At 42.6% G+C, this 24,922-nt stretch overlaps 1 protein-coding gene across 1 annotated transcript in view; it reads right to left on the reverse strand.

The window, feature by feature from the left end:
* Positions 1-1,863: 1,863 nt before the first annotated feature.
* LOC142311162 (uncharacterized) overlaps positions 1,864-24,922 on the reverse strand; it is a 90,193-nt gene continuing 67,134 nt past the window's right edge. The window contains exons 3-8 of the mRNA XM_075349338.1: positions 22,985-23,158; positions 22,784-22,907; positions 22,495-22,625; positions 18,297-18,464; positions 17,287-17,407; positions 1,864-8,472 (exon numbers count right to left, since the gene is read on the reverse strand). Of these exons, the coding sequence (XP_075205453.1) occupies positions 7,400-8,472; positions 17,287-17,407; positions 18,297-18,464; positions 22,495-22,625; positions 22,784-22,907; positions 22,985-23,158 (1,791 nt within the window). The 3' untranslated portion in view covers positions 1,864-7,399. The remainder of the gene's footprint in view (positions 8,473-17,286; positions 17,408-18,296; positions 18,465-22,494; positions 22,626-22,783; positions 22,908-22,984; positions 23,159-24,922) is intronic.

The raw sequence follows: 24,922 nt of genomic DNA on the forward strand, positions 1-24,922 counted from the left end.
ATTTTAATGACATTCATCCTGCCCATCCAAGACAATTTCAGTCCCCCGTAAGACTTTAAGTTCTTGATTGTACCTTCTAGTAGTGGTAAGTGATTAAGTGTATATAGTTTGGAGAGGTCCGCTGGGATTGAAATACCCAAATATTTAATGGCCGAAGGTCTCCATTTGAATGGGAAGTTAGACATTGCCCGGGAAACTTCAGTTTGGGTCAAAGAGATATTTAAGGCTTCTGATTTTGATAGATTAACTTTAAAGTTACTAAGGAGGCCGAATCGTTCAAATTCCATCATTATAGACGGGATCGATATATGAGGTTGAGAGATGTATAACAGGAGATCATCTGCATATAATGCAATTTTATGATGGGCATCCCCGATCTTGAGTCCTTTGATATTACTATTCCCCCTGAGAGCGTTAGCTAAGTGTTCCATGATGACTACATACAAAAGCGGGGATAAGGGGCAGCCTTGTCTGGTCCCGTTTCGTACAGCGAAGGAGGAGGATAAAGCCCCATTAACCCTGACCTTAGCGGTTGGGTTATCATATAAAGCGCCAATTTTCTGTATAAATCGGGGTCCCAGTCCCAACTGACCCAATGCTGCCCTCAGAAATCCCCAATGGACTCTGTCAAAGGCTTTCTCAGCATCGATGGCTAGGAGACCCAGCGGGATCGAATTGTTTTTAGCTTTAGCAATCTTATCCGCTGGTTTAAAGGTCACATCTGACCATGTCTTCATCTCTTGTAATGCCTGTCTCTCCTCATAAGATAAATTAAATGGCCCTTGAGTTACAGCAGGCAGAAAGATGGACGGCTTAATACAGGATCAGGCAGTAAGAAAGACAGCTCAGTGAGGAACCAGGAAGGACACAGCGATGGAGGCAGATAGGATTGTACCTCCCACGCAGACCTAGTGGCAGCAGCTAGGGGATGTTAGAGGGGGATAACAGAAGGAGAGAAGGGATCACACCGACTGCAGACTGACAGAATGCAAGGGGAGCAGATCGGCGGGCGGGCTGGCAGATCAGCGGGGGTGCAGATCGATGGGCGGAGGTCAGCAGGCAGACTGGCAGATTGGAAGCTCGCAGGGTCAGCACTGGAGCATGCAGGATAATACTTACAGCGGCAGCAAGATCAGGAAGTGGTGATCGGTTGGCGGCATGGTACTACAAGTACCATCAGGGCACTATGCAGACATGCTGAGGGAGGGCTCTCCAGGCTAAAACAAGCCTGGGGAGGCCAACCAGATCCCTCGAATCAGTGTTGCAGGGGATGGGGGAGCTGTGTCTGCTGGGCTCCAGCTATGATCTGATGCTGCTGCAGCACCTCACAACTGGATCTCACAGGATCACACTGTTTGGGGCATTTTCTTTTTTTAGCCTAAAACAGTGCGATCTCTGTTTGGCTGTTCAGATTTGAACCGCCAATCACAACACGACCCCCCCGGGTTCAAGCAAAGGTCCCCTGCTGTAAGAAACAGCAGGGGACATAATTTGAAAGCTGTTGCTATGGCCCCGGCAATCAAATTATTTTTAGCCAACAAAGTTACATCCCTGGTTGTTAAGTCGCGTAAAAATAAGACATCTTTATTGCCCGCGGTCATGAAGGGGTTAAAAGAGCTTGACAGACTATCGTTGATACGATTTTCCAGGATTGTCCGTATATAGCATATAACAGTAATCTGCCAGCATTGAGTCATTCAAAAAACCCTGGTAGCGGTATTCCATTACTATAATGTCCTGGTGAAACTGCTCGCCTTGTTCATTGCTTACATCCCCAAGATTTTGAGGGAAGAAATCTAATTGTGAATGCAAAAAGTGCATTTTCAGAGACATGCAACATCCAAGACACTGGTATGCATTTAATAATAATAATAATCTTTATTTCTATAGCGCCAACATATTCCGCAGCGCTTTACAATTCAGGAGGATCATATACAAACAAGTAACAGTTATAGAAATTCAATATTTAGAGGAAAAAAAACAAACAAACAAAAAACAAAAAAACACAACCCTGCTCGTGAGAGCTTACAATCTACAATGAGATGGGGGGATAGGCAAGGTTCAAGTGCTTATTTACAATGACAATCAAGCAATCTCACAGAAATGGGGCTAGATAGTGGTTTCCTGGACCAGTGGGCCCGAGCCTTGAGATGCCTTTGGGTGCCATGGAGTTTGATGTGGAGTTATGTTGTGAGAAGTTGTAGAGGGACTATGTGAATCGAATCTGATTAGGGAGTGTGATAGGCCGCCCTAAAAAGATGCGTCTTTAGGGTGCGTCTGAAGCTGAGTAAGTTGTGATTTGTCCTAACTTCTTGGGGTAGAGCGTTCCAGAGGGTTTGTGCAGCTCGGAAGAAGTCTTGGATCCGGGAGTGGGAGGTTCGAATTAGTGTGGATGTTAGTCGAAAGTCGCTTGCAGAGCGTAGAGAACGGGTGGGGTGATAGACAGAGAGGAGGGTGGAGATGCAGGGGGGGGGGTGCCGCACTGTGGAAAGCTTTGTGGGTGAGAACAAGCAGTTTGAATTGGATCCTGTGATATATGGGCAGCCAGTGCAATAACTGGCACAGAGCAGAGGCATCCGAGTAGCGGTTAGCCAGATAGGTGACCCTGGCTGCTGCATTAAGGATGGAGTGTAGAGGAGAGAGTCTAGTTAGGGGGAGACCAATTAATAGAGAGTTACAGTAGTCAAGGCGAGAGTGGATCAGGGCCACGGTGAGTGTTTTTGTCGTTTCCATAGTGAGAAAGGGGCAGATTCTAGAGATGTTCTTGAGGTGCAAGCGGCAGGAGCGGGCCAGAGATTGTATGGGGGATGGGAAGGAGAGATCAGTGTCAAGTATAACACCCAGACAGCGGGCCTGCTGCCTAGGAGTTATCGTTGTGCCATATACAGAGAGGGAGATGTCAGGTTTAGGAAGGTTGGGAGATGGAGGGAAAAGCAGAAGTTCAGTTTTGGAAAGGTTAAGTTTCAGATACAGCAGACATGGCATTGCAAACTGCAGTCAGGCAGTCACTTGTGTTCTTTAGTACAGTGGCGGTGAGCTCAGGAGATGAGGTGTATAGCTGTGTGTCATCAGCATAAAGATGGTACTGAAAGCCAAATCTGTTGATGGTCTGTCCAATTGGGACAGTGTAGAGGGAGAAAAGAAGAGGGCCAAGGACTGAACCTTGAGGGACCCCAACAGTGAGAGGGAGAGGAGAAGATGTGGAGCCAGCAAATGATACACTGAATGAACGGCCAGAAAGATAGGAAGAGAACCAGGAGAGCACAGTGTCCTTTAGGCCGATAGAATGGAGCATAGAGAGAAGGAGACTGTGGTTAACAGTGTCGAAGGCAGCAGAAAGGTCAAGAAGAATAAGCAGAGAGTGGTCACCGTTACGTTTTGCTGTCAATAGGTCATTGGTCATTGGTTTTTTTTAACAATGGAGTAATGATAGAGTGTTTGAGGGAGCAGGGGAAGATACCCGAAGAGAGAGAGATTGAAGATTTTAGTTAGGTAAGTGGTGACAACCGGAGAGAGGGACTGGAGTAGAGGTGAGGGGAAGGGATCAGTAGGGCAAGTGGTAGGACGAGAAGAAGAGAGGAGCCTGGAGACTTCCTCCTCTCTGACTGGGTCAAATGTGGAAAGTGAGCTGGATGGGATGTGGGGAGGGATGGAATTCACAAGGCTTGGTGGCTAGGAGCTGATCTCTTGGCGGATGTTTTCTATTTTCTCTGTGAAATACGAGGCCAGGTCATCAGCATGAAGGGCTGTGACAGGGGTCTGTACTTTGGGACTGAGGAGGGAGTGAAAGGTGTCAAAGAGCTTTTTTGGATTGTTATTGCAGTTTAGCAGTTCCTCAACACCTTCAACATATTCTGGAGATTTATTTTTTCCTAAGAAGTATTCACAGATCCACTTGAAGCTTTTCCAAGATTTCAATTCCTTCAAACACATAATCTCTCATAAGCTCTCTGATCTGAGGACCAACAAACACCCAATCCTTCAGTTTGCTGGAGAATTTCTGTGAAATGTAATGGAACCCTTGTGTGAATTTGTCTTTGCTATGGCTATCACAAAGTTTTTAATCAATCCCACTTTATATGTAGTGGAGGAAGAAAGATTTTTGTTGGAGCAACTAGAAGATTATACTGAACTTTGTCTCTACCTGGAGCATAGATGTTTCTCTGTCTCCAATCACAATGATCATTATGTTTTACTGTCCCATAAACACAAAAAGCAACCTCCTTGCATTCCCATTAGCAGACCAATCACTTTCAAATATCCACAGATATTCCATTGATGATGCGTATATTGTATAGCATCCAAAACAACTGACAGATTTTCATAGCTTTCCTTTATGTGACATGAGTGACAGGGATTGATGGTTTCATATTTGCAATGTGAAGCAACAGTGCTTTCAAACTTCTCTGGGATTCGTCAATAAATAATCGCCAATGTGCAACAAAATGCTCTTGATTCAGATCTTCAAAGAGGTCATTCACATTGTTACAGCACACCATTGGTCTATCAACTGTGAAAAATTGTATTCAAGTGTTACTTCTGTTTCGGTAATCACACACTTTGACATTATCATGAAGAAGATTCTTCTGTTTCAACCTAGATGCAAGAAGTTCAGCTTTATCTTTTGAAAATGAAAAGTCTCTGATGAGATCATTTAATTAATGTTGAGTAAAGCTTTTTGGCTGCTCCATCAGGTACATACTCATCTTGACTTGAGGTCTCCATATCTTCGCCAGTAGCTTCAGCTCTATAGTCTTCATATTCTACTTTATTTTCCTCCAATCCAGACAATGGTGCTATAGGAAGTGGCAAGGTACCATCATGTGGAACTGGCCTGATCTCAGATTCAAGTTCAGAGTAATTAATCTTATGTTTGTTCTTTGTAGAAGACAATCAGTTTGAAAAAACAAAAGTAGCAGTCATCACTATGATTTTTAATTTCTCTCCAAATCATAGGAACAGCAAATGGCATAGCCACTTTCATCATATTCGACCAGTCATGAAAACTATTTGAACAACTTAAGCATATCACATGAGGGCCCCAGCATACATTAAAAATGCAGAAATAACAAAAATAATTCTCTCTCAAAAACTTTATTTGATAGGGCAAAACTAAGCATATTTTTGGAATCAGCACATCACACTCCATAAAACAGACATATTACCTTTGCTGATGATTATTTGGGTTGACCAGTGTAACCTAATTGCTGAGGTGTGTAAGTGCAAGGATTTATAGCACATGCGGCTCAAGATAAGTTGAAAATGTTTCCATTTTTTTCATCATTTGCATATCATTAATCTGTCTATCCATCCTGTGCTTTCCATAATTAAATGGCTTTTCCTTCTTGGTGTTACAAGTGCAACGAGGAGTGTATATGTTTGTATATTGGCCACAGCATTTGTGCCCCTGCATATTCAATTAATACTATAGGTATGCTTTTTTTGTTTTTCATTATGTGCAATGGGGTGTATGGCAGCTCTCTCGGCTGCACACATATGCAACAACCTTTCTTAGAGAGGTTTTAATTAGAGATAAGCCTTGATCCTCAGTTCATGTGAACCCTGTCTGGGGACATGGCAAGGTAAGGCACTAGAGTTAGGGGTACTTCTCACATGAGATCGCTAGCGAGATCGCTGCTGAGTCACAGGTTTTGTGACGTACCAGTGACCTCACCAGCGATCTCGTTATGTATGACACTAAGCAGCGACTTGGCTCCTGCTGTGAAATCGCTGATCGTTACACACTATGGTTTATTTTCTTCAAAGCCGATGCCTTGCTGGGCAGGACGCACCGCTGTGTTTGACACCTACCAACAACCTCCTATACAGGTCACTCATCGTTATACAGGTTGCTGATCGTTACTGCGTCGTTGGTAAGGTCTGACTGTGTGACATCTCACCAGCAACCTCCCAGCGACTTACCAGCGATCCTTATCCGGTCGCATCGTTTTCGGGATCGCTGGTAAGTTGTTAAATGTGACAGGGGCTTTAGGAACATGTATATTATGGTAGGTCACCTTATGATTTGATGGGTTTTACAATTTTTCATCAAAAAAGTTAACTTGTAACTCATCTTTTTTATGTATCTAGCAATATATAAAAACACACAGTCAATCAACAGTAAAAAGGAATGTCGTTATTTCTTGGATATCCCCTAAGTACCAGTAGACAGCACCAAGGGAGAAAATGTATTAATGTTGCGCATTATAGTAATTTATAAGAAACCATTCTTTAAAAATATTGAGATTAACCAAAATTAAGCTCAATATATATGACACCATTCTTGCCAGTTCCAGTATCTAATATTGCCATCAGTAACCGGATTAAATATGCTTCTCTCTTTTGATCCTAAATCAGTCTTATACTGAAGAAAAAAAAAATCTTTGCAATGTTAACAGATATTATAGTAAGAAGTCATCCAAAGTCCTCTCATTCAGCTGCCTGTAATAGGAAAGTAGGCATAGTCACCATGAGAATAATTTACATATTTCTCCAAGCTCTCCGAAGGATCTACAAGTGCACCTCAATAAATTAGAATATAATCAAAAGGTTAATTTCAGTAATTCAATACAAAAAGGGAAATGCATATATTATAGAGTCATTACACACAGAGAGATCTATTTCAAGTGTTTATTTCTGTTGATTATGGCTTACAGCCATAAGTCATAATCATCAACATTAACAGAAATAAACACTTGAAAAAGATCTGTTTGTAATGCCTTTATATAGTATACATGGTTTCATCTTTTGTATTGAATTACTGAAATAAATTAACTTTTTTATGATATTCTAATTTATTGAAAAACAACATATATACAGAGACAGACAGTATCATTTATAATAAAGTGATTTTAATTGTTGATTTTTCACAATATATCTGTCATGATTCTGATTGCTGGTGCTCTGCTCTCCGGCAGAACAGATACTTGGTTTTGTATTATTTTACGGTGGACTGGTTGTTCCCGGTCTCTGGCCCTTTTGGAGGGGCCTGTTTGTTGGAGCCTCATTCCGGGTGATTGCTCTGCTTTAATTTTGGAGCTACTTTACCGGAAACGTCGACAGTGATAGTTCCTGTGTTGCAGCAGTTGTTGCTGGCTCCCGTAAGCGACAGTCTTGATCTTGTCCCACTACCTTCCTCTGCCGGTTTACCAAACCCTGACTTGACTCCCTGACTCCCAGACCCCCGGCTTGTATTCTGACCTGTGCTCCGCTCTCTCCCTTGTAACTGACGCGAATTTCCAGCTCCTGACCTTTGGCTTGTTTGACCATTCCTCCACTAGTGTATCTAGTGACACACAGTCACAGAGCATCACAATATCAAAGCAAAATTATAGAATCTAGTGCAAATGATCAGTGGATATGGTCCTGATCATAGCGTCACCCACTATTTATGTTTCTTTCATTTCTTTTTAGCATGTGTCTTTTGATGCCGGAGCATGTATTTGGAGGAGATAAAAGATTTACCACATTCTGGACAGGAATATGGCTTCTCTCCTGTGTGGCTCATCTTATGTTCATTTAGGCTTTTCCAGTGTAAAAAACCTTTTCCACATTCAGGACAATTAAATGGCTTCTCATCAGCATGAGATTTTAGATGTCTCAGCAGATTATAGACAAATTTAAAAGACTTGTTGCATTCTTCACACTTTAATGTCTCTCCTGTGTGAATCATTACATGCTCTCTGAGTTGGAAGCGTCGTTTATAAGATTTTCCACATTCTGGACACTCAAATGGTTTCTCCCCTGTGTGAATTCGGAGATGTTTCTCAAAATGTGACTGGTAGACAAAGCATTTCCCACACTCAGGACACAGCAGTGTTTGTCCTGTATGAAATCTTTGATGGGCAACAAGGTGTGATTTATACCTAAAGGTCTTGTCACACTCCGTGCAAGGGAAGGGTCTTTCACCAGTGTGAATTCTGTAATGGGCCTGTAGGTTTCCAATATTAACAAAACACTTGCCACATTCTGAACATCGGTAAGGTTTCTCTCCTGTGTGGGTTCTCATATGAAACTCTTGTCCGCTCTTGGAAGGGAAAACTTTATCACATTCTGAACATGGGAAGATTTTAGACAAGGTATGCATCCTGAGATGAGCGTCAAGATTTCCCTTATGAGAAAAACTACAATGACACTCCGTACAAGGAAATGGCCTCTTTTTCCTCTCCACATCGCTCTGGTCTAATAGGCATTTTTTGCAGAATGTTTTGCACTCAATGGAATCAGCATCTGTCTCAATCTGTCCAACATCACTTCTCTTAAGTTCTTTTCCACATTTACTGCATGGTACTGCTATCTGCTCTTTATATTGCTCTTTGTGTTTTTCAATATTTGATTGTTTTTTTAAACATTTCACGGACTTGACCAGATGGTGTGGTGGGGTCAGGACACAGACGTCATCCGAGGAATCATTCCCTTGTTTGTGTAATTCAAGTGGCCTTTCTTTACGGAAATCTAGAGAAGATGGTTTATCTGTGGATAAGAAACCAATAGGAATGAGTAAGTAAACAAGACCCCAATTCACCTTATTACATTAAATTAGAAAGTGCACCAGCTTTCCTGCATGTTAGCCATTAATCTTGTCAGCATTCCATAATCTACAGTATTCATAGGGTAAAATGTATTTCAATATTTTTCACCATTTGTGCAGTTGGCATATGATGATACATTTTTGTAGACAGTTTAAAAACAAATGCTTTGGACTTCCTGTTCCTGCACTGAGATGTGAGGAGGGAGAAGGAGCAGCTCCATACAGCCCCTGCAATATACAGTGACCTACAGAAGCAAACAGCACCCTAGACGAACATAGAGAGGCTGCACTGAATTACCAGCTGTCAGTGCATGGATCGTTATCTCCTCAGAAGTGGAGGAACACCATTCAAGCCCAGAGCAGAGGGAGGAAGAGGTGAGTGCAGATAACATGGCACCCACAGTGAGGAGGAAGGAGGGGGAGGAGGGAGAGGAACCACAAGGTCAGCTGCAGCAATGTGCAGGAGGCCAAGATAACATAAGAATTCAGAGTATGCAGAGTGGTACAGAGACATTGGGCTTGGGGGAAAGATATGAGATTGATTACAAAAGGTTGGCAAAAGAAGTGGCAGATCATCTGACAGCAGAAATCAGAGAGGCAATAGCAACCTCAGTGAAGAAGGCTTTGGCTGCGCTGCAGGAGGATGTGGAGCGCCATGATATGAGACTGACAGAGGTAGAGCAAAGAGTTTCTGATACTGAAGAGAATCTGACAAGATTGGAGGGCAGATTTAAGGAGCTAAACACTAATGCTCAACTTATGAAGGATAAAATAGAAGATCTTGAAAACAGATCGAGGAGGAATAATTTAAGACAGTGACAACAAAATATTTGGACTCAATCTGTGAAAAAGAATTACCCCAGGCTTTAGGCTTACCACATAGCTGCCGTGTAGAAAGAGCGCACAGAATGGGACCCATAAGGGAGCAAAGAGATGGTCACAGTAACAATGATAATACCTCCAAGCAAGGTGAAATGTCCAGAGCAAGACAGGTTATTATAAAATACCTGGAATACAAAGATAAAGAAGAAATTCTACGGGCCTTCAGGAATAGGAAACAGGCACTATGCATTCAGGGACACAAGATTCTATTATTTGGCGACTATTCGGCAGAAGTCACACAAAAAAGAAAAGCATTTAGCCAGATCTGCACTGCCATCTACCACAAAAACATTAAATTTCAGCTTTTATACCCAGCAATACTAAGAGTAAGAGGAGCAGATGGGGGTCACAAAGACTTTTCGGGATCCTTCAGAGGCGGAACGAGAGATACTACAGGACGGGAGAACACGGCGACAGGAGAGGAATGGAAAAGAAGGGACTTTCACTGATCCGAAACATGCAGATCCTGCAAACATAACATCTGCAGTTAGACCCGACAACGAGTCAGAGTGGAGTCAATCGAGATCCAGACCAGCCAGTCCGAAGGAAAAGCGACAGATGGCGACTTCAGCTGGGAAAAGAGGAGGAAGAGGCAGCAGCTCATGAACAAGCAGGCAAGACAAGGACTTAATTTGGGACTGCTGAATGGAGCCGTATGGTGACAAATGTGCCTTAACTCTCTAAAGTCTCGCCTACCTCCTCTTCTCTATCTCTTTCTTTCGCTCCCTTTTTCTCTCTCTCTCTCTTTTTATGCTTACTACTTTTTTACTTTTATCATTTACTAATGCTTTTTTTTTTTTTCTTCTTTTCTCTCTCTTTTTCTTCTCTTCATAACGGTTTTAGGAGCTTGATAAATTTATAAAGGCTGTTTAGGGGCAAGGAGTTAATAGCCAATAGAGGGGGATAGGTGACTTAGTGGGGTGGCTTCCTGGAGAGCTTGACTTGAAGCAGGGGTTTGAAAGGAGTCTCAATCATCTCAGGAAAAAATGGAAGACGTTAATTGTATTTGTAAAGTTGGCGATGGGAGGGGTTATATACAGTTGGGGGAGGGGAGAGGAGGGGAAGAGAGTTGGGGAATCCATGGGACACGGCCTGAAAAAGGAACTGTTGATTTTGGGGATTATGGTTAAGCTCATTACGTGGAATGTTAAGGGACTCAGATCGCCGCACAAACGAAATATGATACTACGTCATCTCAAGAAGCTTAAGGTTGATATTGCTTTATTACAGGAGACACACTTGCAAAAGGATGAGTTCTTCCATATGAACAAGATGTGGGTGGGAAGGGTATATGAGTGGGAAGGGTATATGGGTCGGCCTCAAAAGGTAGGAAAGCAGGGGTTCTTATTTTGATCAATAAAAACTTTGCACACGAGGTGGAAACACAAGATTCAGATGAAGAAGGAAGATACATACATATAAAGATTTCAGGTACTCAAGGCACTTTTAGGCCTTGTGCGCACTGGGAAATGGAATTTTCTTGAGAAAATTCCGCATGCTCTCAAAGATTACCGCACCCGCGGTAAAAAACCGCGGGAAACCGCACCTGAAAACCGCATGCGGTTTGCCGCGGTTTTACTGCGGTATTATTCGCGGTATTGCCGCGGTTTTGCCGCGTGCGGGTTGGGATGTGCTTTATTGCATTCAATGCAATAAAGCACATTGAAAAAAAAAAAAGTCATTTAATTCTGAGATAGTAGATAGACAGAAGAATAGATAGAGGGATAGATAGACAGACAGACAGAGGGATAGATAGATAGATGACAGATCGCTGCATTTCCCACGGTCGGCAGTGAGTTCACATTACCGGCCGTGGGAAATGACCGGTAATTACCTCTGCTGTCTGCTGCTTTCATTCAGCGCTGTGTCTGTGACAGTCGCGGCTGGATGGAAGCAGCGCAGGACCTGTGGATTACGCCGCAGCGGTGGATTACGCCGGAGCTTTGGTGCGGGAGGGGTTAATAAAATGGTGAACGAGGCTTGTTTGTTTTATTTAAAATAAAGGATTTTTCTGTGTGTTTTTTTCACTTTACTTACGGGTTGATCATGTCAGCTGTCACATAGACGCTGCCATGATTAAGCCTGGAGTTAATGGCGGTGGTCCCTCACCATCATTAACCCCTTGTATTACCTTGCTGCCACTGCTACACGGTGGCAAGAAGAGCCGAGGACACGCCGGTGCTGCCGCATAATGCATGCGACAGTTCCGGGGCAGCTGCGGCTGATATTCTCGGCTGCCGGAGGGGGAGTGAGGCAGGGGACATTAACCCTGCCCCTCTCCCTCCCCAGCCTGAGAATACCGGGCCGCCGCTGTGTGCTTACCTCGGCTGGAAGGTAAATATGCAGCGGAGCCCACGTTCTTTGTTTTCTATATTTCCGTTTTCTTTCTATGTGTGTTCTATGTGTCTGTGTCTATGTGTTCTATGTCTGTGATGTGTTCTGTGTGTGTGATGTGTTTGTGTTTACTCTCTGCACGGCTTCCTCTTCCTGTAATGACATCACTTCCCTGCAAAACCGCAGACAGGCGATGTACATTACCGGAGGTAAACCGCGAAATACCGCAGGGAATAACGCAGGAAAACGCAGTGAACCGCACAGAATTTGCTGCCTGCGTTATTCCCTGCGGGATTTCATGATTAACATTGGAGTCAATGGAGTGAAATCCCGCAGCGATGTGCGGAAAAGAAGTGACATGCACTTGTTTTTGCTGCGGGATTCCCGCAGCAAAACATGCAGCTGTCAAATTCCGCCCAGTGCGCACAGGATTTTTTTTCTCCATAGGATTTGCTGGTGATTCACTGCAGAGATGTTATGAACATTTTCTGCAGCGAAACATGCAGCAAATCCGCGGAAAATCCGCGGCAAAATCCGGTAAGTGCGCACATTGCCTTAGTATCCACAATATATATGCACCCAATACAGAGCAAAAGGTTTTTGTTTTTTTTTAAATATAGCTAATAAGATTTTGCTGGATGGGGATATATGTAAATTGGTGGGGGGAGACTTCAATACAGTGGTTTCTCAGGAAGAAGACAGGAGGAGTCAGGGGAAGCAGGAGATGAACACGGAGGGGTTGCTGAGAGCATTGTTAAATACAACTACACTACAGGATTGCTGGAGATTATATCACCAGCAAGAGAGAGAATTTACACACTATTCCCACCCACACGACTCTTGGTCAAGGATTGGCCTTTGGCTGACAAGTGAGAATTTATTGCAGAGGGTAAAAGAGATAGTTATAGAGACTATGGTAATATCGGATCATAGCCAGTGGTAGTCAGTATAGCTGACAAAGTTCAGAGAGGACAGGATTATATATGACGCTTCCCCTCGTTCTTGACTTTGGACGAGAACTTCCATAGAATACTGAGAGAATGGTGGGTGGATTATACATTGACGAATGAGGAGCACAGTGGGGAAACACTATTGTATTGGGAGACGGCTAAGGCAGTTTTGAGAGGAAAAGTGATAGGATATACGACAAAGGCAAAACGACAGGCACAAGTAAAGTTTCAGGAGGCTAGCCGGGCAGTCAGGGAAGCATATACTGACTTCTTAGAAAAACCATCAAGGGTGACAAAATCAAAGTGGGTGGAGGCGAAGGGCCATTTTGAGAACTGGGTAGAAAGGAAAGAAGGTACGTACAGGACACAGCAAGAGGCAGAGTTGAATCGTTTCGGGAACAAGGAAGGGAAGTTATTGGCAAATCTGGCAAGGGGACGACGACCAATGACACATATTATGACACTGAGAATCGCTGTGGGGAGTAAAACGACAGATCCCAAAGAGATAAACGACATTCTTGGAGACTTCTATGCAGGTTTATATAAAGAGGAGGGGTTAGATGATAGGAGAAAAGGAAATGAGTGGTTAAAAGGAACAAAAATGCCTACGCTCACAGAGGAATATTTAGAGGCTCTGAATAAAGAGGTGATGGAGGAGGAGGTGCTACAGGTTATAGGAGAGTTAAAAACGACAAAGGCCCCAGGACCAGATGGCTTTAGCGGCAGTTTTTTCAAAATTATGAAGGATCAAATCTCACCTATACTGACAGAGTTATTCAATAAGATAATGGACGGGGACAGAATATCGGGTACACTTAATACAGCCTATATAAAGCTCATTCCTAAAGGAGGAAAGAATTTAGAAGACCCATCTAGTTATAGGCCCATCTCGCTGATTAATCAAGACCTAAAAAGTTTAGCGAAGTTGATGGCAAATAGGTTAGCGGCAGTATTGCCAGAGATTATAGATCTCCCCCAGGCTGGCTTTGTTAAAGGACGTTCAGTGGTGACAAACATTAGGAAAGTAATGCTAGTAATTGATGTAGTAAAGCAGACAAGAGAAGGGGGGGAGGGGAATCCAGCCTTGATCCCCTTGGACACGGAGAAAGCCTTTGACAATGTGAGGTGGTCATGGCTGGAACAGGTGTTAGATCACCTGGGCTTACACGGAGCTTTTAGGAATTTTGTGAGGGTCCTTTATGCAAATCCTCAGGCAAGAGTGAGTACCCCGGGATTTCTGTCAAAAACATTTCCTTTGATGAAGGGAACCAAGCAAGGATGCCCGATGTCACCACTATTGTTTAACTTGGCTATTGAACCACTGGCTAGACGTTTGAATGAGGGGGGGTGGTTTGAGGGGATCAAGGTAGGGAGGAAGTCATTGCACTCAGCCTTATTTGCTGACGATATAATCCTGTTCATGAGCAAACCTAAAACGCAATTGAGTAGAGTCATAGAACAAATTGAGGAGTTTGGTAGGTTAGCAGGGTTGAGAATTAACAAAAACAAATGTGAAATTCTCTTCTTGGACGGAAAGAGAGCGGAGGGGGAGTGGGGTGCATTATGTGACATTCCAATAGCTAGAAATACAATTAAATACTTGGGAGTACAGGTTGGGAGGGATACTAAGACCATATATTCATTAAATTATTCCCCTTTGATCGAGAAAATTGAACGTGAACTGCAAGGTTGGGCAAATTTGCCGTTGACTCTTCTGGGAAGAAATCATCTAATAAAAATGATGAGCTTTTCCAAGCTTCTCTATCCAATGAAGACAATCCCATTGCTTCTTAAACACTCAGATGTGAACAGATTGACAAAAGCATTCGCACATTTTTTTGTGGAAGGGATATAGGCCGAGGATTAGTGCCAAAAAGCTAATGTTATCAACAGAAAATGGAGGGATCAGACTACCCAACATCAGGGGGTACAATTTGGCCTGTATCTTAAGACATGTAGTCGATTGGATTAGACGAACAAGTAGGTATTCTGACTGGGATATAGAGACTGAATTTTGTAAACCTTGGGACCTGAGTTCAATCCTACATACCTCCATTCCAAATTTGCCGCCCAACATTAAACACTCACTGATTTGTAGAGACACAGTGATGACTTGGAAGGCGGTTAGGAAAAAGTTCGGGTTAGCCTGCAACATCTCCAAATTCCTTAATATATGGGCTTGTCCTGACTTTCCACAATTATCTCTTTAAAGAATGGAGGGAAAAAGGGATTGGAACTCTAAAAATCCTGATGCATGATACAGAACGGAGATGGATGACGTGTGAGGAGTTGAGAGCAAAGTATGACTTGCGCCCATTCCAGACTCTCCAGTTTGAACAGGTGAAACAAGGGATAATGAAGAAACTATACAACATAAATAACGAATATGAGGCAAATCAGATGGATGCGATCATATTAAGGGACATCCATGCCACAAATATATCAAGTCTTTATGGAAATATGAGAGAAGTGTTAAGGCTGCTTTACATGGTACGTACCCGTCCTTTCTGCGTCACGGGCAAATCGCTGCCCGTGTCGCACAAAGTCAGAAACCCCCGTCACACATACTTACCTCTCGTGCGACCACGCTGTGGGCGGCGAACGTCCACTTCCTGGAGTGGGAGGGACGTTCGGCGTCACAGCGACGTCACACGGCCGCTGGCCAATGGAAGCGGAGGGGCGGAGATGAGCGGGACGTAAACGTCCCGCCCACCTCCTTCCTTCACATAGCCGACGGCGGCCGCGTGACGCAGGTGAGCTGCTGTTCATCGTTCCTGGGGTGTCACACGGAGCGACGTGTGCTACCCCGGAAACGATGAACAACTAAATTAAACGATATTATGGAACCTAACGAGCAGTACACAACTCACGATTTGTGAGCGATACTGCGTCGCTAGGAGGTGTCACACAGGCCGGCATCGCCAGCGATGCCGGATGTGCGTCACAAAAACCGTGACCCCGACGATCTATCGCACGATAGATTGTCTGGTGTAAAGCAGCCTTTAGTCCCTAACATATCAGGAAAATGTTGGAAGGGTGGGCAAAGCAGTTAGGAGATCAAGAAGTGGAGGAGAAGATTTTGAATGGTTGGATGGTGATGAGAAAGAAGATTGTGAATGAGACCTTAAGAGATACCCAATTCAGGATCATACATAGAGCTATCTATGGATTTAATATACTGAATGCAAGACATCCAGATAAGATGATGAGTTGTCCAAATTGTGGTACGGAAAAAACAGATCTATATCATGGGATATGGCAGTGCGAAAGGATTGAAAGATTTTAGAAACAAGTCCAAGGGGTAGTGAGGAAAATCTGGAATAGAAATGTAGAGTTAGATCCAATGGTCTGGTTATTTCACTATCAGCATCGGGAGGAGGGAGAGAAAGGGGGAGACAAGTTACCGAATCTTTTCCATGATATAGCAATGATAAGTAAAAGGGCTATTCTTCAGAAGTGGCTGGTGAAGGAAATACCAACAAAAGAAGAACTTGTTAATCAATTGAAAAAAACGCTCATGTTGGAGAAGGTGATGGTGGAGAGGTGCAAAGAAAGGATGACAGCAAATTTTTTCAGTAAATGGAGAAAGTTTATAAGCGTTATATGTTCTAGAGAAGAAACAATACAAATAATGTCCACATTTGTGTCTACGGAATGGTACATGAAGGAAGACCTGTCAGGGTCCCTGTGCGAGCTGAAAGTATAGTTGGCCAAATTCTGGGTTGTGTCGCATGGAGAGGGGAGGGGGAAATGGGAGGGATAGTGTTTACAAGTAATGTTTGTAACAAGTTATCAAGGAATGCTGAAGGGGGGGGTAGCGGAGACTGAACAATGGAAATATACACTGACGAAGAAGGGGAAGGAGCAAATTTGATGACCGTGACAAATATTTGATCGATAAATTGTAGAGACTATGTTATTTGATATTTTGATTTGTTGACCCTTATTTTCTTCATTCTGTACCCTATTTTACCATTACAAGAAAAGAAATAAAAATTTGGTTTAAAAAAAAACAAAAAAACAAATGCTTTAAAATGGCATACAAGGTGCTCATTTATATCTGCTCAGCTCTATAAGACCTCACAAAAGCCTCATATTTCAACAACATATGTTATGGTGAATTTACAATTTTACTAGAGATAAATGGATCGATTTACAGGACTCCGGCTGCCCTCAGTAACGCTTTTGATTAGCGAGGGCTGGCGTGACTTCAATTATGAGTCATGTCGCACAGATGACTTTGTGCTTGCCCTGAGGAATCAAATTCCATGTCAGCCTGCTCATCTCTAATTCTTACTTCATATAGAACCTTAGAATATGTAGAAGATCAGCACCATGCATGCTGAAATCAAGTACTTTCCAGGCACCACATCATCACGTCATTGACTAGCCTGGATTTGAAGATATAGCAGGTGCTCTTCACCATAGCTTTCCATTCATACTTATTGGTACTTTTTCACTTCTACAAGTTGATCGGAATGTTGTCCACACTCTATAATGAAGGTTCTCCACCCATGTTATAGTTCTTGATGACCAAATTCAAATGTATGAAATGATTTAATGCATTTATGTGCTCCAGCGTTTACTTACCAGACGACTGAAATATTTCTGTGACCATCATGATATCTTTGTACAGATTCTTGTGTTCTTGTACATACTCCCATTCATCCAAGGGGAAATGTATAGCCATGTCTTCACATCTAATCGAAGCCTTGAATAAACAATGACAGTCATCAGCCAGACTTATGGTCATGTCACACACAAGGACAACGACATCGCTGCTAAGTCACCATTATCTGTGACGTAGCAGCAACCTTGCTAGCGATGTCGCTGTGTGTGACATCCAGCAACAACCTGGCCCCTGTTGTGAGGTCGCCAGTTGTTGCTGAATGTCCTGGACCATTTTTTCGTCGTTGCTCTCCCGCTGTGAAGCACACATCGCTGTTTGTGACAGCGAGAGAGCAACAAACTGAATGTGCAGGGAGCAGGGAGCCGGCTTCTGCGGACGCTGGTAACCAAAGTAAATATCGGGTAACCAAGCAAAGGCTTTGCTTGGTTACCTGATATTTACCTTCGTTACCAGCGTCCGCAGCTTCTTGAAGCCGGCTCCCTGCTCCCTGCACACGTAGCCAAAGTAATCATCGGGTAACTAGAAGCAAAGCGCTTTGCTTATTAACCTGATGTGTACTCTGGCTACGAGTGCAGGGAGCCAGCGCTAAGCGGTGTGCGCTGGTAACCAAGGTAAATATCGGGTAAAGAAGCGAAGCACTTTGCTTGGTTACCCAATATTTACCTTAGTTACCAAGCGCAGCATCGCTTCCACGCATCGCTGCTGGCTGGGGGCTGGTCACTGGTCGCTGGTGAGATCCGCCTGTTTGACAGCTCACCAGCGACCATGTAACGATGCAGCAGCGATCCTGATAAGGTCGGATCGTTGTCGTGATCACTGCTGCGTCGCTACATGTGACCTAGGCTTTAGTTATCCCATATATGTATATATATATATATATATATATATATATATATATATATATTATTATCCCAGTATTCCCTTAGTTATCCCTTATATATAGTATCCCAGTATTCCCAGCAGCGCTCACCTCTCCAGTCAGCAGCTCAGTGATCTTGTTGGTGAGATCTAAGATTTCTCCATCATGCTTTCTCTCATGTATCCATAATAAGTGCGATGATTCAGTGATCGATCCCGACACGTGATCTGCACCACTGGGTGTGGTGACACTGCCACGACTCCATATAACTATATATTTCTGTACAATGTAATAAACATATCACTGTATTAGTTATATGTAAAAGTAACTACTATTGGTTCATAATAATTTGTCACATGAAAAAAATTATACAATTACACTGGTATGGGAATAGTAACAAAATATTTATTGTATCCATTTTATAAACCGGTGTAGGTGTCTGTGGTGTTTGCCGCTTGCACTGGTGGAACTGAAATTAAATGTAATATTAACATGAAATATTTATAGTAACTGCCTCATGACTTTATTGCACTGCCTTGTTATGGACGTACGTCGTAGGAAGACTGCATCTCTGTGTGCTGTAAATGGCGATCCCTCGACTGTCCATAACAGCCATAGGCATCAGCTACTGATTGGAAACTAATGACGTTATTCTGATCATTAAACCTTGTAGAAGTCAAATCCCATAATATTGTACAGTATATTGCAGGAGAAAACTCTTTTCTTATTTCCTCTCTATAAAACTGGAAATCTATTATTAGGTATAATAAATTGACATCACTCATTCATGACTTTGTAATTTTTTTACAACTGTTCTATAGTAATTCTTGTTGCACGTTGCTTAAAAATGGTATATAGCCATGCTATTATTATTGTATAACTTGGTCAAACATTTTGGATCTCCTGCCACAAGCTTCTCACAATAGTTGGTAGGAATTTAGGCCCATTCCTCCTGACAGAACTGGTGTAACTGAGCCATGTTTGTAGGTCAGCTTGCTCACACTTGACTTTTCAGGTTTGCCCATAAATTTTCAATAGGATTGAGATCAGGGTTTTGTGATGGCCATTCCAAAACATTGACTTTGTTATCCTTATGCCACTTTGTAACCAGTTTGGCAGTATTCTTCAGGTCATTGACCATTTGGAAGAACCATTTCCAACCAAGCTTTAAGTTCTTGGCTGATGTCTTGTGATGTTGCTTCAGTATTGCCATAATCTGTTTTCCTCATGATGCCATCAATTTTGTGAGGTGCACAAGGCCCTCCTGCAGCAAAACAACTCCACAACATGATGCGGTCACCCCGTGACAGTTGGGATGGTGTTCTTAGGCTTCAAAGCTTCTCCCTTTTACCTCCAAATGTAACGATGGACAAACAGTTCAATTTTAGTTGTCTCCAAAAATTACATAGTTACATACTGTAGTTACCGTACTTAGGTTGAAGAAAAAAAAAAAGGACCTAGGGTCCATCTAGTTCAACCTTCCTCTACCAGTTCTACACTTTGTCCCCAAGTCATTTATAACCAACAATGTTAGGTGTACTGAGGAAATCATCCAGTACTTTTTAAAAGCAGTTATAGTATCTGCCATTACTACCTCTTGTGGTAGGGCATTCTACAGTCTCACTGCTCTAACTGTAAAGAACCCTTTCCTATTTAGCTGTCGGAATCGCTTTTCTTCCACTCGCAGTGAGTGCCCCCTGGTCCTTAGTATGGTCTTTGGAAGAAATAAGTCATGTGCCAGTCCTTTATATTGACCACACATATATTTATACATATAAATGAGATCTCCTCTCAGACGTCTTTTTTCTAAGCTAAACATATCTAACTTTTTCAACCGGTCATCATATTTGAGGCCTTCCATTCCTTGTAGTAGTCTAGTTGCCCGCCTTTGAACTGACTCAAACTTCTGAATGTCCTTTTTAAAATGTGGAGCCCAAAACTAAATCCCATATTCTAGATGTGGCCCTACAAGTGATTTATAGAGGGGTAACAATACGTTGGGATCACTGGATCCAATTTCTCTTTCTATACACCCTAAAATCTTATTTGCTTTAGCAGCTGCTGCTTGACATTGAGAGCTGCTGCTCAGCCTATTTGTAATGAGAATACCCAAGTCCTTCTCCTGTTCTGTAGTCCCGAGTTTACTTCCATTTAATGTTTATGCAGCTATAGGATTACTCCGTCCTAGGTGCATTACTTTACATTTATCAACATTAAATCTCATTTGCCAAGTATCTGCCCATTCGGACATCTTATCCAGATCTTTTTGTAATATTGTACTATCAATATCCTCCATAGTTTGGTGTCATCAGCAAAGACTGTCACATTACTATCAATCCCATCCTCAAGATCTTTAATAAAACAGATTAAAAAGAATTGGTCCTAGCACAGATCCCTGCGGCACCCCACTGCTGACTATAGCCCATTTAGAGAATGTAGCATTTATGACTACTCTTTGTTTCCTATCTTTTAGCCAATTCCTTACCCAGTTGCATATAGTTTCCCCTAGTCCTTGCTTCTGGAGCTTTAGTATAAGGCTATTATGTGGTACAGTATCAAATGCCTTTGCAAAGTCCAAATAATTCACAGCAGCTGCTGCAGTTAGACACGACTTCTCTTTCATGAATCCATGCTGTCTGTCAATTATTATATTATTTGCTGCAATATATTTTTGCATGTCCATTCTTAAAATGCCCTCAAAAACTTTGCATACTACTGATGTCAGGCTTACTGGATGGTAGTTGCCTGGATCCACCTTCTTAACTTTCTTAAATATCGGTACCACATCAGCAATCCTCCAATCCTGAGGCACCAACCCTGTTACAAGCGAGTCTAAGAAGATGAGATACAGTAGTTTGTCGATTACTGAGCTCAATTCCCTCAATATTCGTGGATGAAGGTCTTTGTTTCTGTGTATATTTGCAATCATTAATCTGGCTTTTTTTTATGTTTCTTTTGGAGTAATGGCTTATTCCTGGCAGAGTGGCCTTTTAGCCCATATTGCTACAGTACTCATTTCACTGTGGATAATGACACAATCTTACTAGCATCTTCCAGCATCTTTACTAGATCATAAGGCTTTTGTTCTTGGGTTGATATGCACATGTCTGACCAAAGCACGTTCATCTCTGGTACACAGAACCTGTCTCCTTCCTGAGCGGTATGATTTCTGGACATTCCCATCTTGTTTGTACTTGTGTATAATTGTTTGTACAGATGTAGAAGGCATCATCAGGTATCTGGAAATTGCACCCAAGAATGAACCAGACTTGTGCAAGTCCACAATTCTCTTCCTGAGATCTCAATTGATTTCTTTTGACTTTCACATGATGCTGCACAAAGAAGCTGTGTGTTTCAGGTGTGCATTAAATTACATCCACAGGTGTGTCTCTAATTAACTCAGATGTTGCCAATAAACCTATTAGAAGCTTTCAAAGACATGACATCATCATATGGGCTGTTCCATATTGTTTAAAGGTATAGTATTCTTAGTGTATGTAAAGTTTTGACTTTGCAGAAAGTAATAAAAATACCTTAAATCATTCTCCCTCTCTCATTATTCTGGCATATGGCAAATATAAATGTCGGGGTCCGACACCCAGCATCCCCGCCAATCAGCTGTTCGCGGTCCTAGTGGCAACAGCATCCTACTCATCCAATGCTCCGTTTCGGAGCTGCCCAGTCAACAGATAGTGGCCGCAGCTGAGTACTGCACAGCCACCGCCCATTCAAGTCAATAGGAGTCGAATGTGCAGTACTCAACTGCGGCAGCAATCAGAAGACAGGGGGTCACTCCAGAACTGAGCATTTCCGGCTACCTTCTGCCGCCACCGAGAACAGCTGATTGTTTGGGGCGACAGGTGTTAGACACCGGACGATTAAACATTGATGACTTATCCTTTTTAAGTTAACTTGTAATTTTTAACGGACAATATAGAGAAGAACAAAAAAAATAAATAAATTGGTAATAGCTGTTTTTTTCTCCACCAGGAAACAGTTTAAAACAGAAGAGGCAAGTTAAATGTTCCCCTGAAATACTGGCAGGAAAAATATTTCATCCTGAAATGGGACAATAAAAATTGCTTGGCCCTTAACTTTCAACAAATGAAAGCTGGACTAAGGCAGGATGAGCACATGTGGAGTTTGGTATTTTAGGTATTTTACACATTTTGGGGCCCACTTTCCTGAACGTGTGAAGGTGGACAATCCCTTTAGGGATTGAATATCTGAAGATGCATGAAATAAACCAGGCTTATTATTCAGTCTGTATTGAATGAATATGAGGGGGGCACTTCCCTTAGTTCCTCACCTCTTTAGTCAGTAGGTGTAGGAGTTCATTAGTGAGATACAATATCTTCTCAGCCACATGATTTCTGTTTTGATCCGTCCTCTTTGAGTCACTGACTTTCTCTACTGCTGTGTTATGTAAAGTGTCATCACCTTTAAACAAGAAAAGAAAATATTAGCATCTATTGCCAAACAAAGGTCTCCACGTTTCCACTAACGTAGACATTTACATCTGACGATACAAAGATGTGGTTTGTATAGGCAGCTTTTTGGTTATGCTTTTTGCTAAGTGAAAAAAATAAGGTTCTCACAGATAGATTTTGTAAGACTGGTATTCTCCATCAGGACATCTTTGTAGAGGTTCTTGTGTTCTTCTACATATTCCCACTCCTCCCTGGTGAAAAAGACTGTGGTGTCTTCATGTCTTATAGGAACCTGACACACACAATGATACAAGTCATTATCGGTTCATTTCTAAAGATGTCACTCTCTAATGTGCCACCAGAGCTCACCTCATCAGTCAGAAGCTCAATGATCTTTCTCATGAGATCCAGGATCTTCTCATCATTCTTGGTCTCTCGTATCAGTGATGCAGAGGGTATATCAGCACTTCTCACTCCGTCTGGCACTGTGACCCAGCTAGCGCTTCTTAACGAGTCCCCAAAAGTCTTCAAGAGAACATAGCTCTAATTTGGGAAACAAGGTAAATAGAAATTTTGGGACAAAACAAAAAACAAAATAGACATTAAATAGGATCCCAACAGGGCTGTTCAACTGTTTATGGCATCAGAGTATTACTTTAGATGTATCATTTGAAACTGTAGGGAATACACCAGAAATAGGCAGAACGTTTATCAGACTTTTTACTACCCAGACGTCACTGTTCATATATGCAGCCATCATGCTGCCCAAGGCACACCCCTAATGATAAAGGTAGACTAAAGGCCATGTCACACATAACGACAGTGACAACGACGTCGCTGCTAAGTCTCCATTTTCTGTGACGTAGCAGCGACCTTGCCAGCGACGTCGTTATATGTGACATCTAACAGCGATCACACCCCTGCTGCGAGATCGCTGCGTGCTCTTGAATATCCCAGTTCATTTTTTGATCGCTGCTATCCCGCTGCGCCACATGCATCCTTGTGTTTGACACCATAGCAACGACAATTGCGACGACGCTGAAGGCAGTGACATGGGCGTGCTTTTGCGGTGTATTTTACAACATCCCCTCGACTCCGATTGGTGGTCACAACAGCGTTCAGATTGGGTAACTTGCCGAAGACGTTACAGTGATTTCATTCTTTGTTCCATTGTTTTTCACACGGTTTGCCGTAGAGTCTCTGTCTGTGTCGCTAGTGCGTCGTTCTTTGTGGATCTTTCAACACCTTGTGATTAAAAAGGTAGGTATGCTTTGGGTTCTCAAATTGTTGTATATAGGGGTTAGTACCAGAGGAACAGAACAGAGGGGCGTGATAACGGCAACGTAAATGCGCTGTAGCGATCACCAATCGGAACAGAAAAGTGTGAAAAAGACAACGCAAAGACACGTCTAGGTGTAAAACACCACGCCTCTATCAAGGTCTGAGTCGTCGCACAGTGACGCGTGTGACACGTCCCAACGACCGTCGAGGTCGTTATGATTGCTGCTCCGTCGTTGCTTAAAACTACATGTTTGAAAGCTCACTAGCGATCATGTAACGACTTACAAGGTTGCCGTTACGTCACAGAAAATGGTGACTTAACAGCGACGTCGTTGTCGTTGTGTGTGACATAAGCTTAAGGGTATGTACACACAATGGGTTTTACATGCAGTTCTGCTCTGTAACCTGACTGAAAACAGGTAAAAACAATGCTGAAAAGATTTAACATATGTAAGGCATATTGCAGTGTAAAATAAACTTGCTGTGCATATGTTCGGTTTTGAGTTTCTTTTAACCTCTTCAGGTTTAAAAAGATGAAACGCTGTTAAAAGTAGTGAGAGGTATATACCTCAGTTTATTACATACAATTTAAAATAAAAAACTGGAGGCCAAAGATGTTGGAAAAAACAGAAAAGAAGCAGAAAAAGTTCATTTGGGACAAAAGACGCCGATGTATTCTGAAGAGTCTGTGCAGATGTTTAATGGTGTACACATACCTTTTACATAGTAGTTGAGGCACCCACACATTAGACTAATATTGACCTAGCTAACAAAAAAAAAAAAAAATAGATGGGTTCAGCAAACATTGTAGGGTAAAGGCCCCGTCACACTAAGCAACATCGCTAGCAACATCGCTGCTAACGAACAACTTTTGTGACGTTGGTAGCGATGTTGCTGTGTGTGACATCCAGCAACAACCTGGCCCCTGCTCTGAGGTCGTTGGTTGTTGCTGAATGTCCTGGGCCATTTTTTAGTTGTTGCTGTCCCGCTGTGAAGCACAGATCGCTGTGTGTGACAGCGAGACAG

Source organism: Anomaloglossus baeobatrachus, chromosome 5 (assembly GCF_048569485.1).
Source record: "Anomaloglossus baeobatrachus isolate aAnoBae1 chromosome 5, aAnoBae1.hap1, whole genome shotgun sequence".
Lineage (NCBI taxonomy): Eukaryota > Metazoa > Chordata > Amphibia > Anura > Aromobatidae > Anomaloglossus > Anomaloglossus baeobatrachus.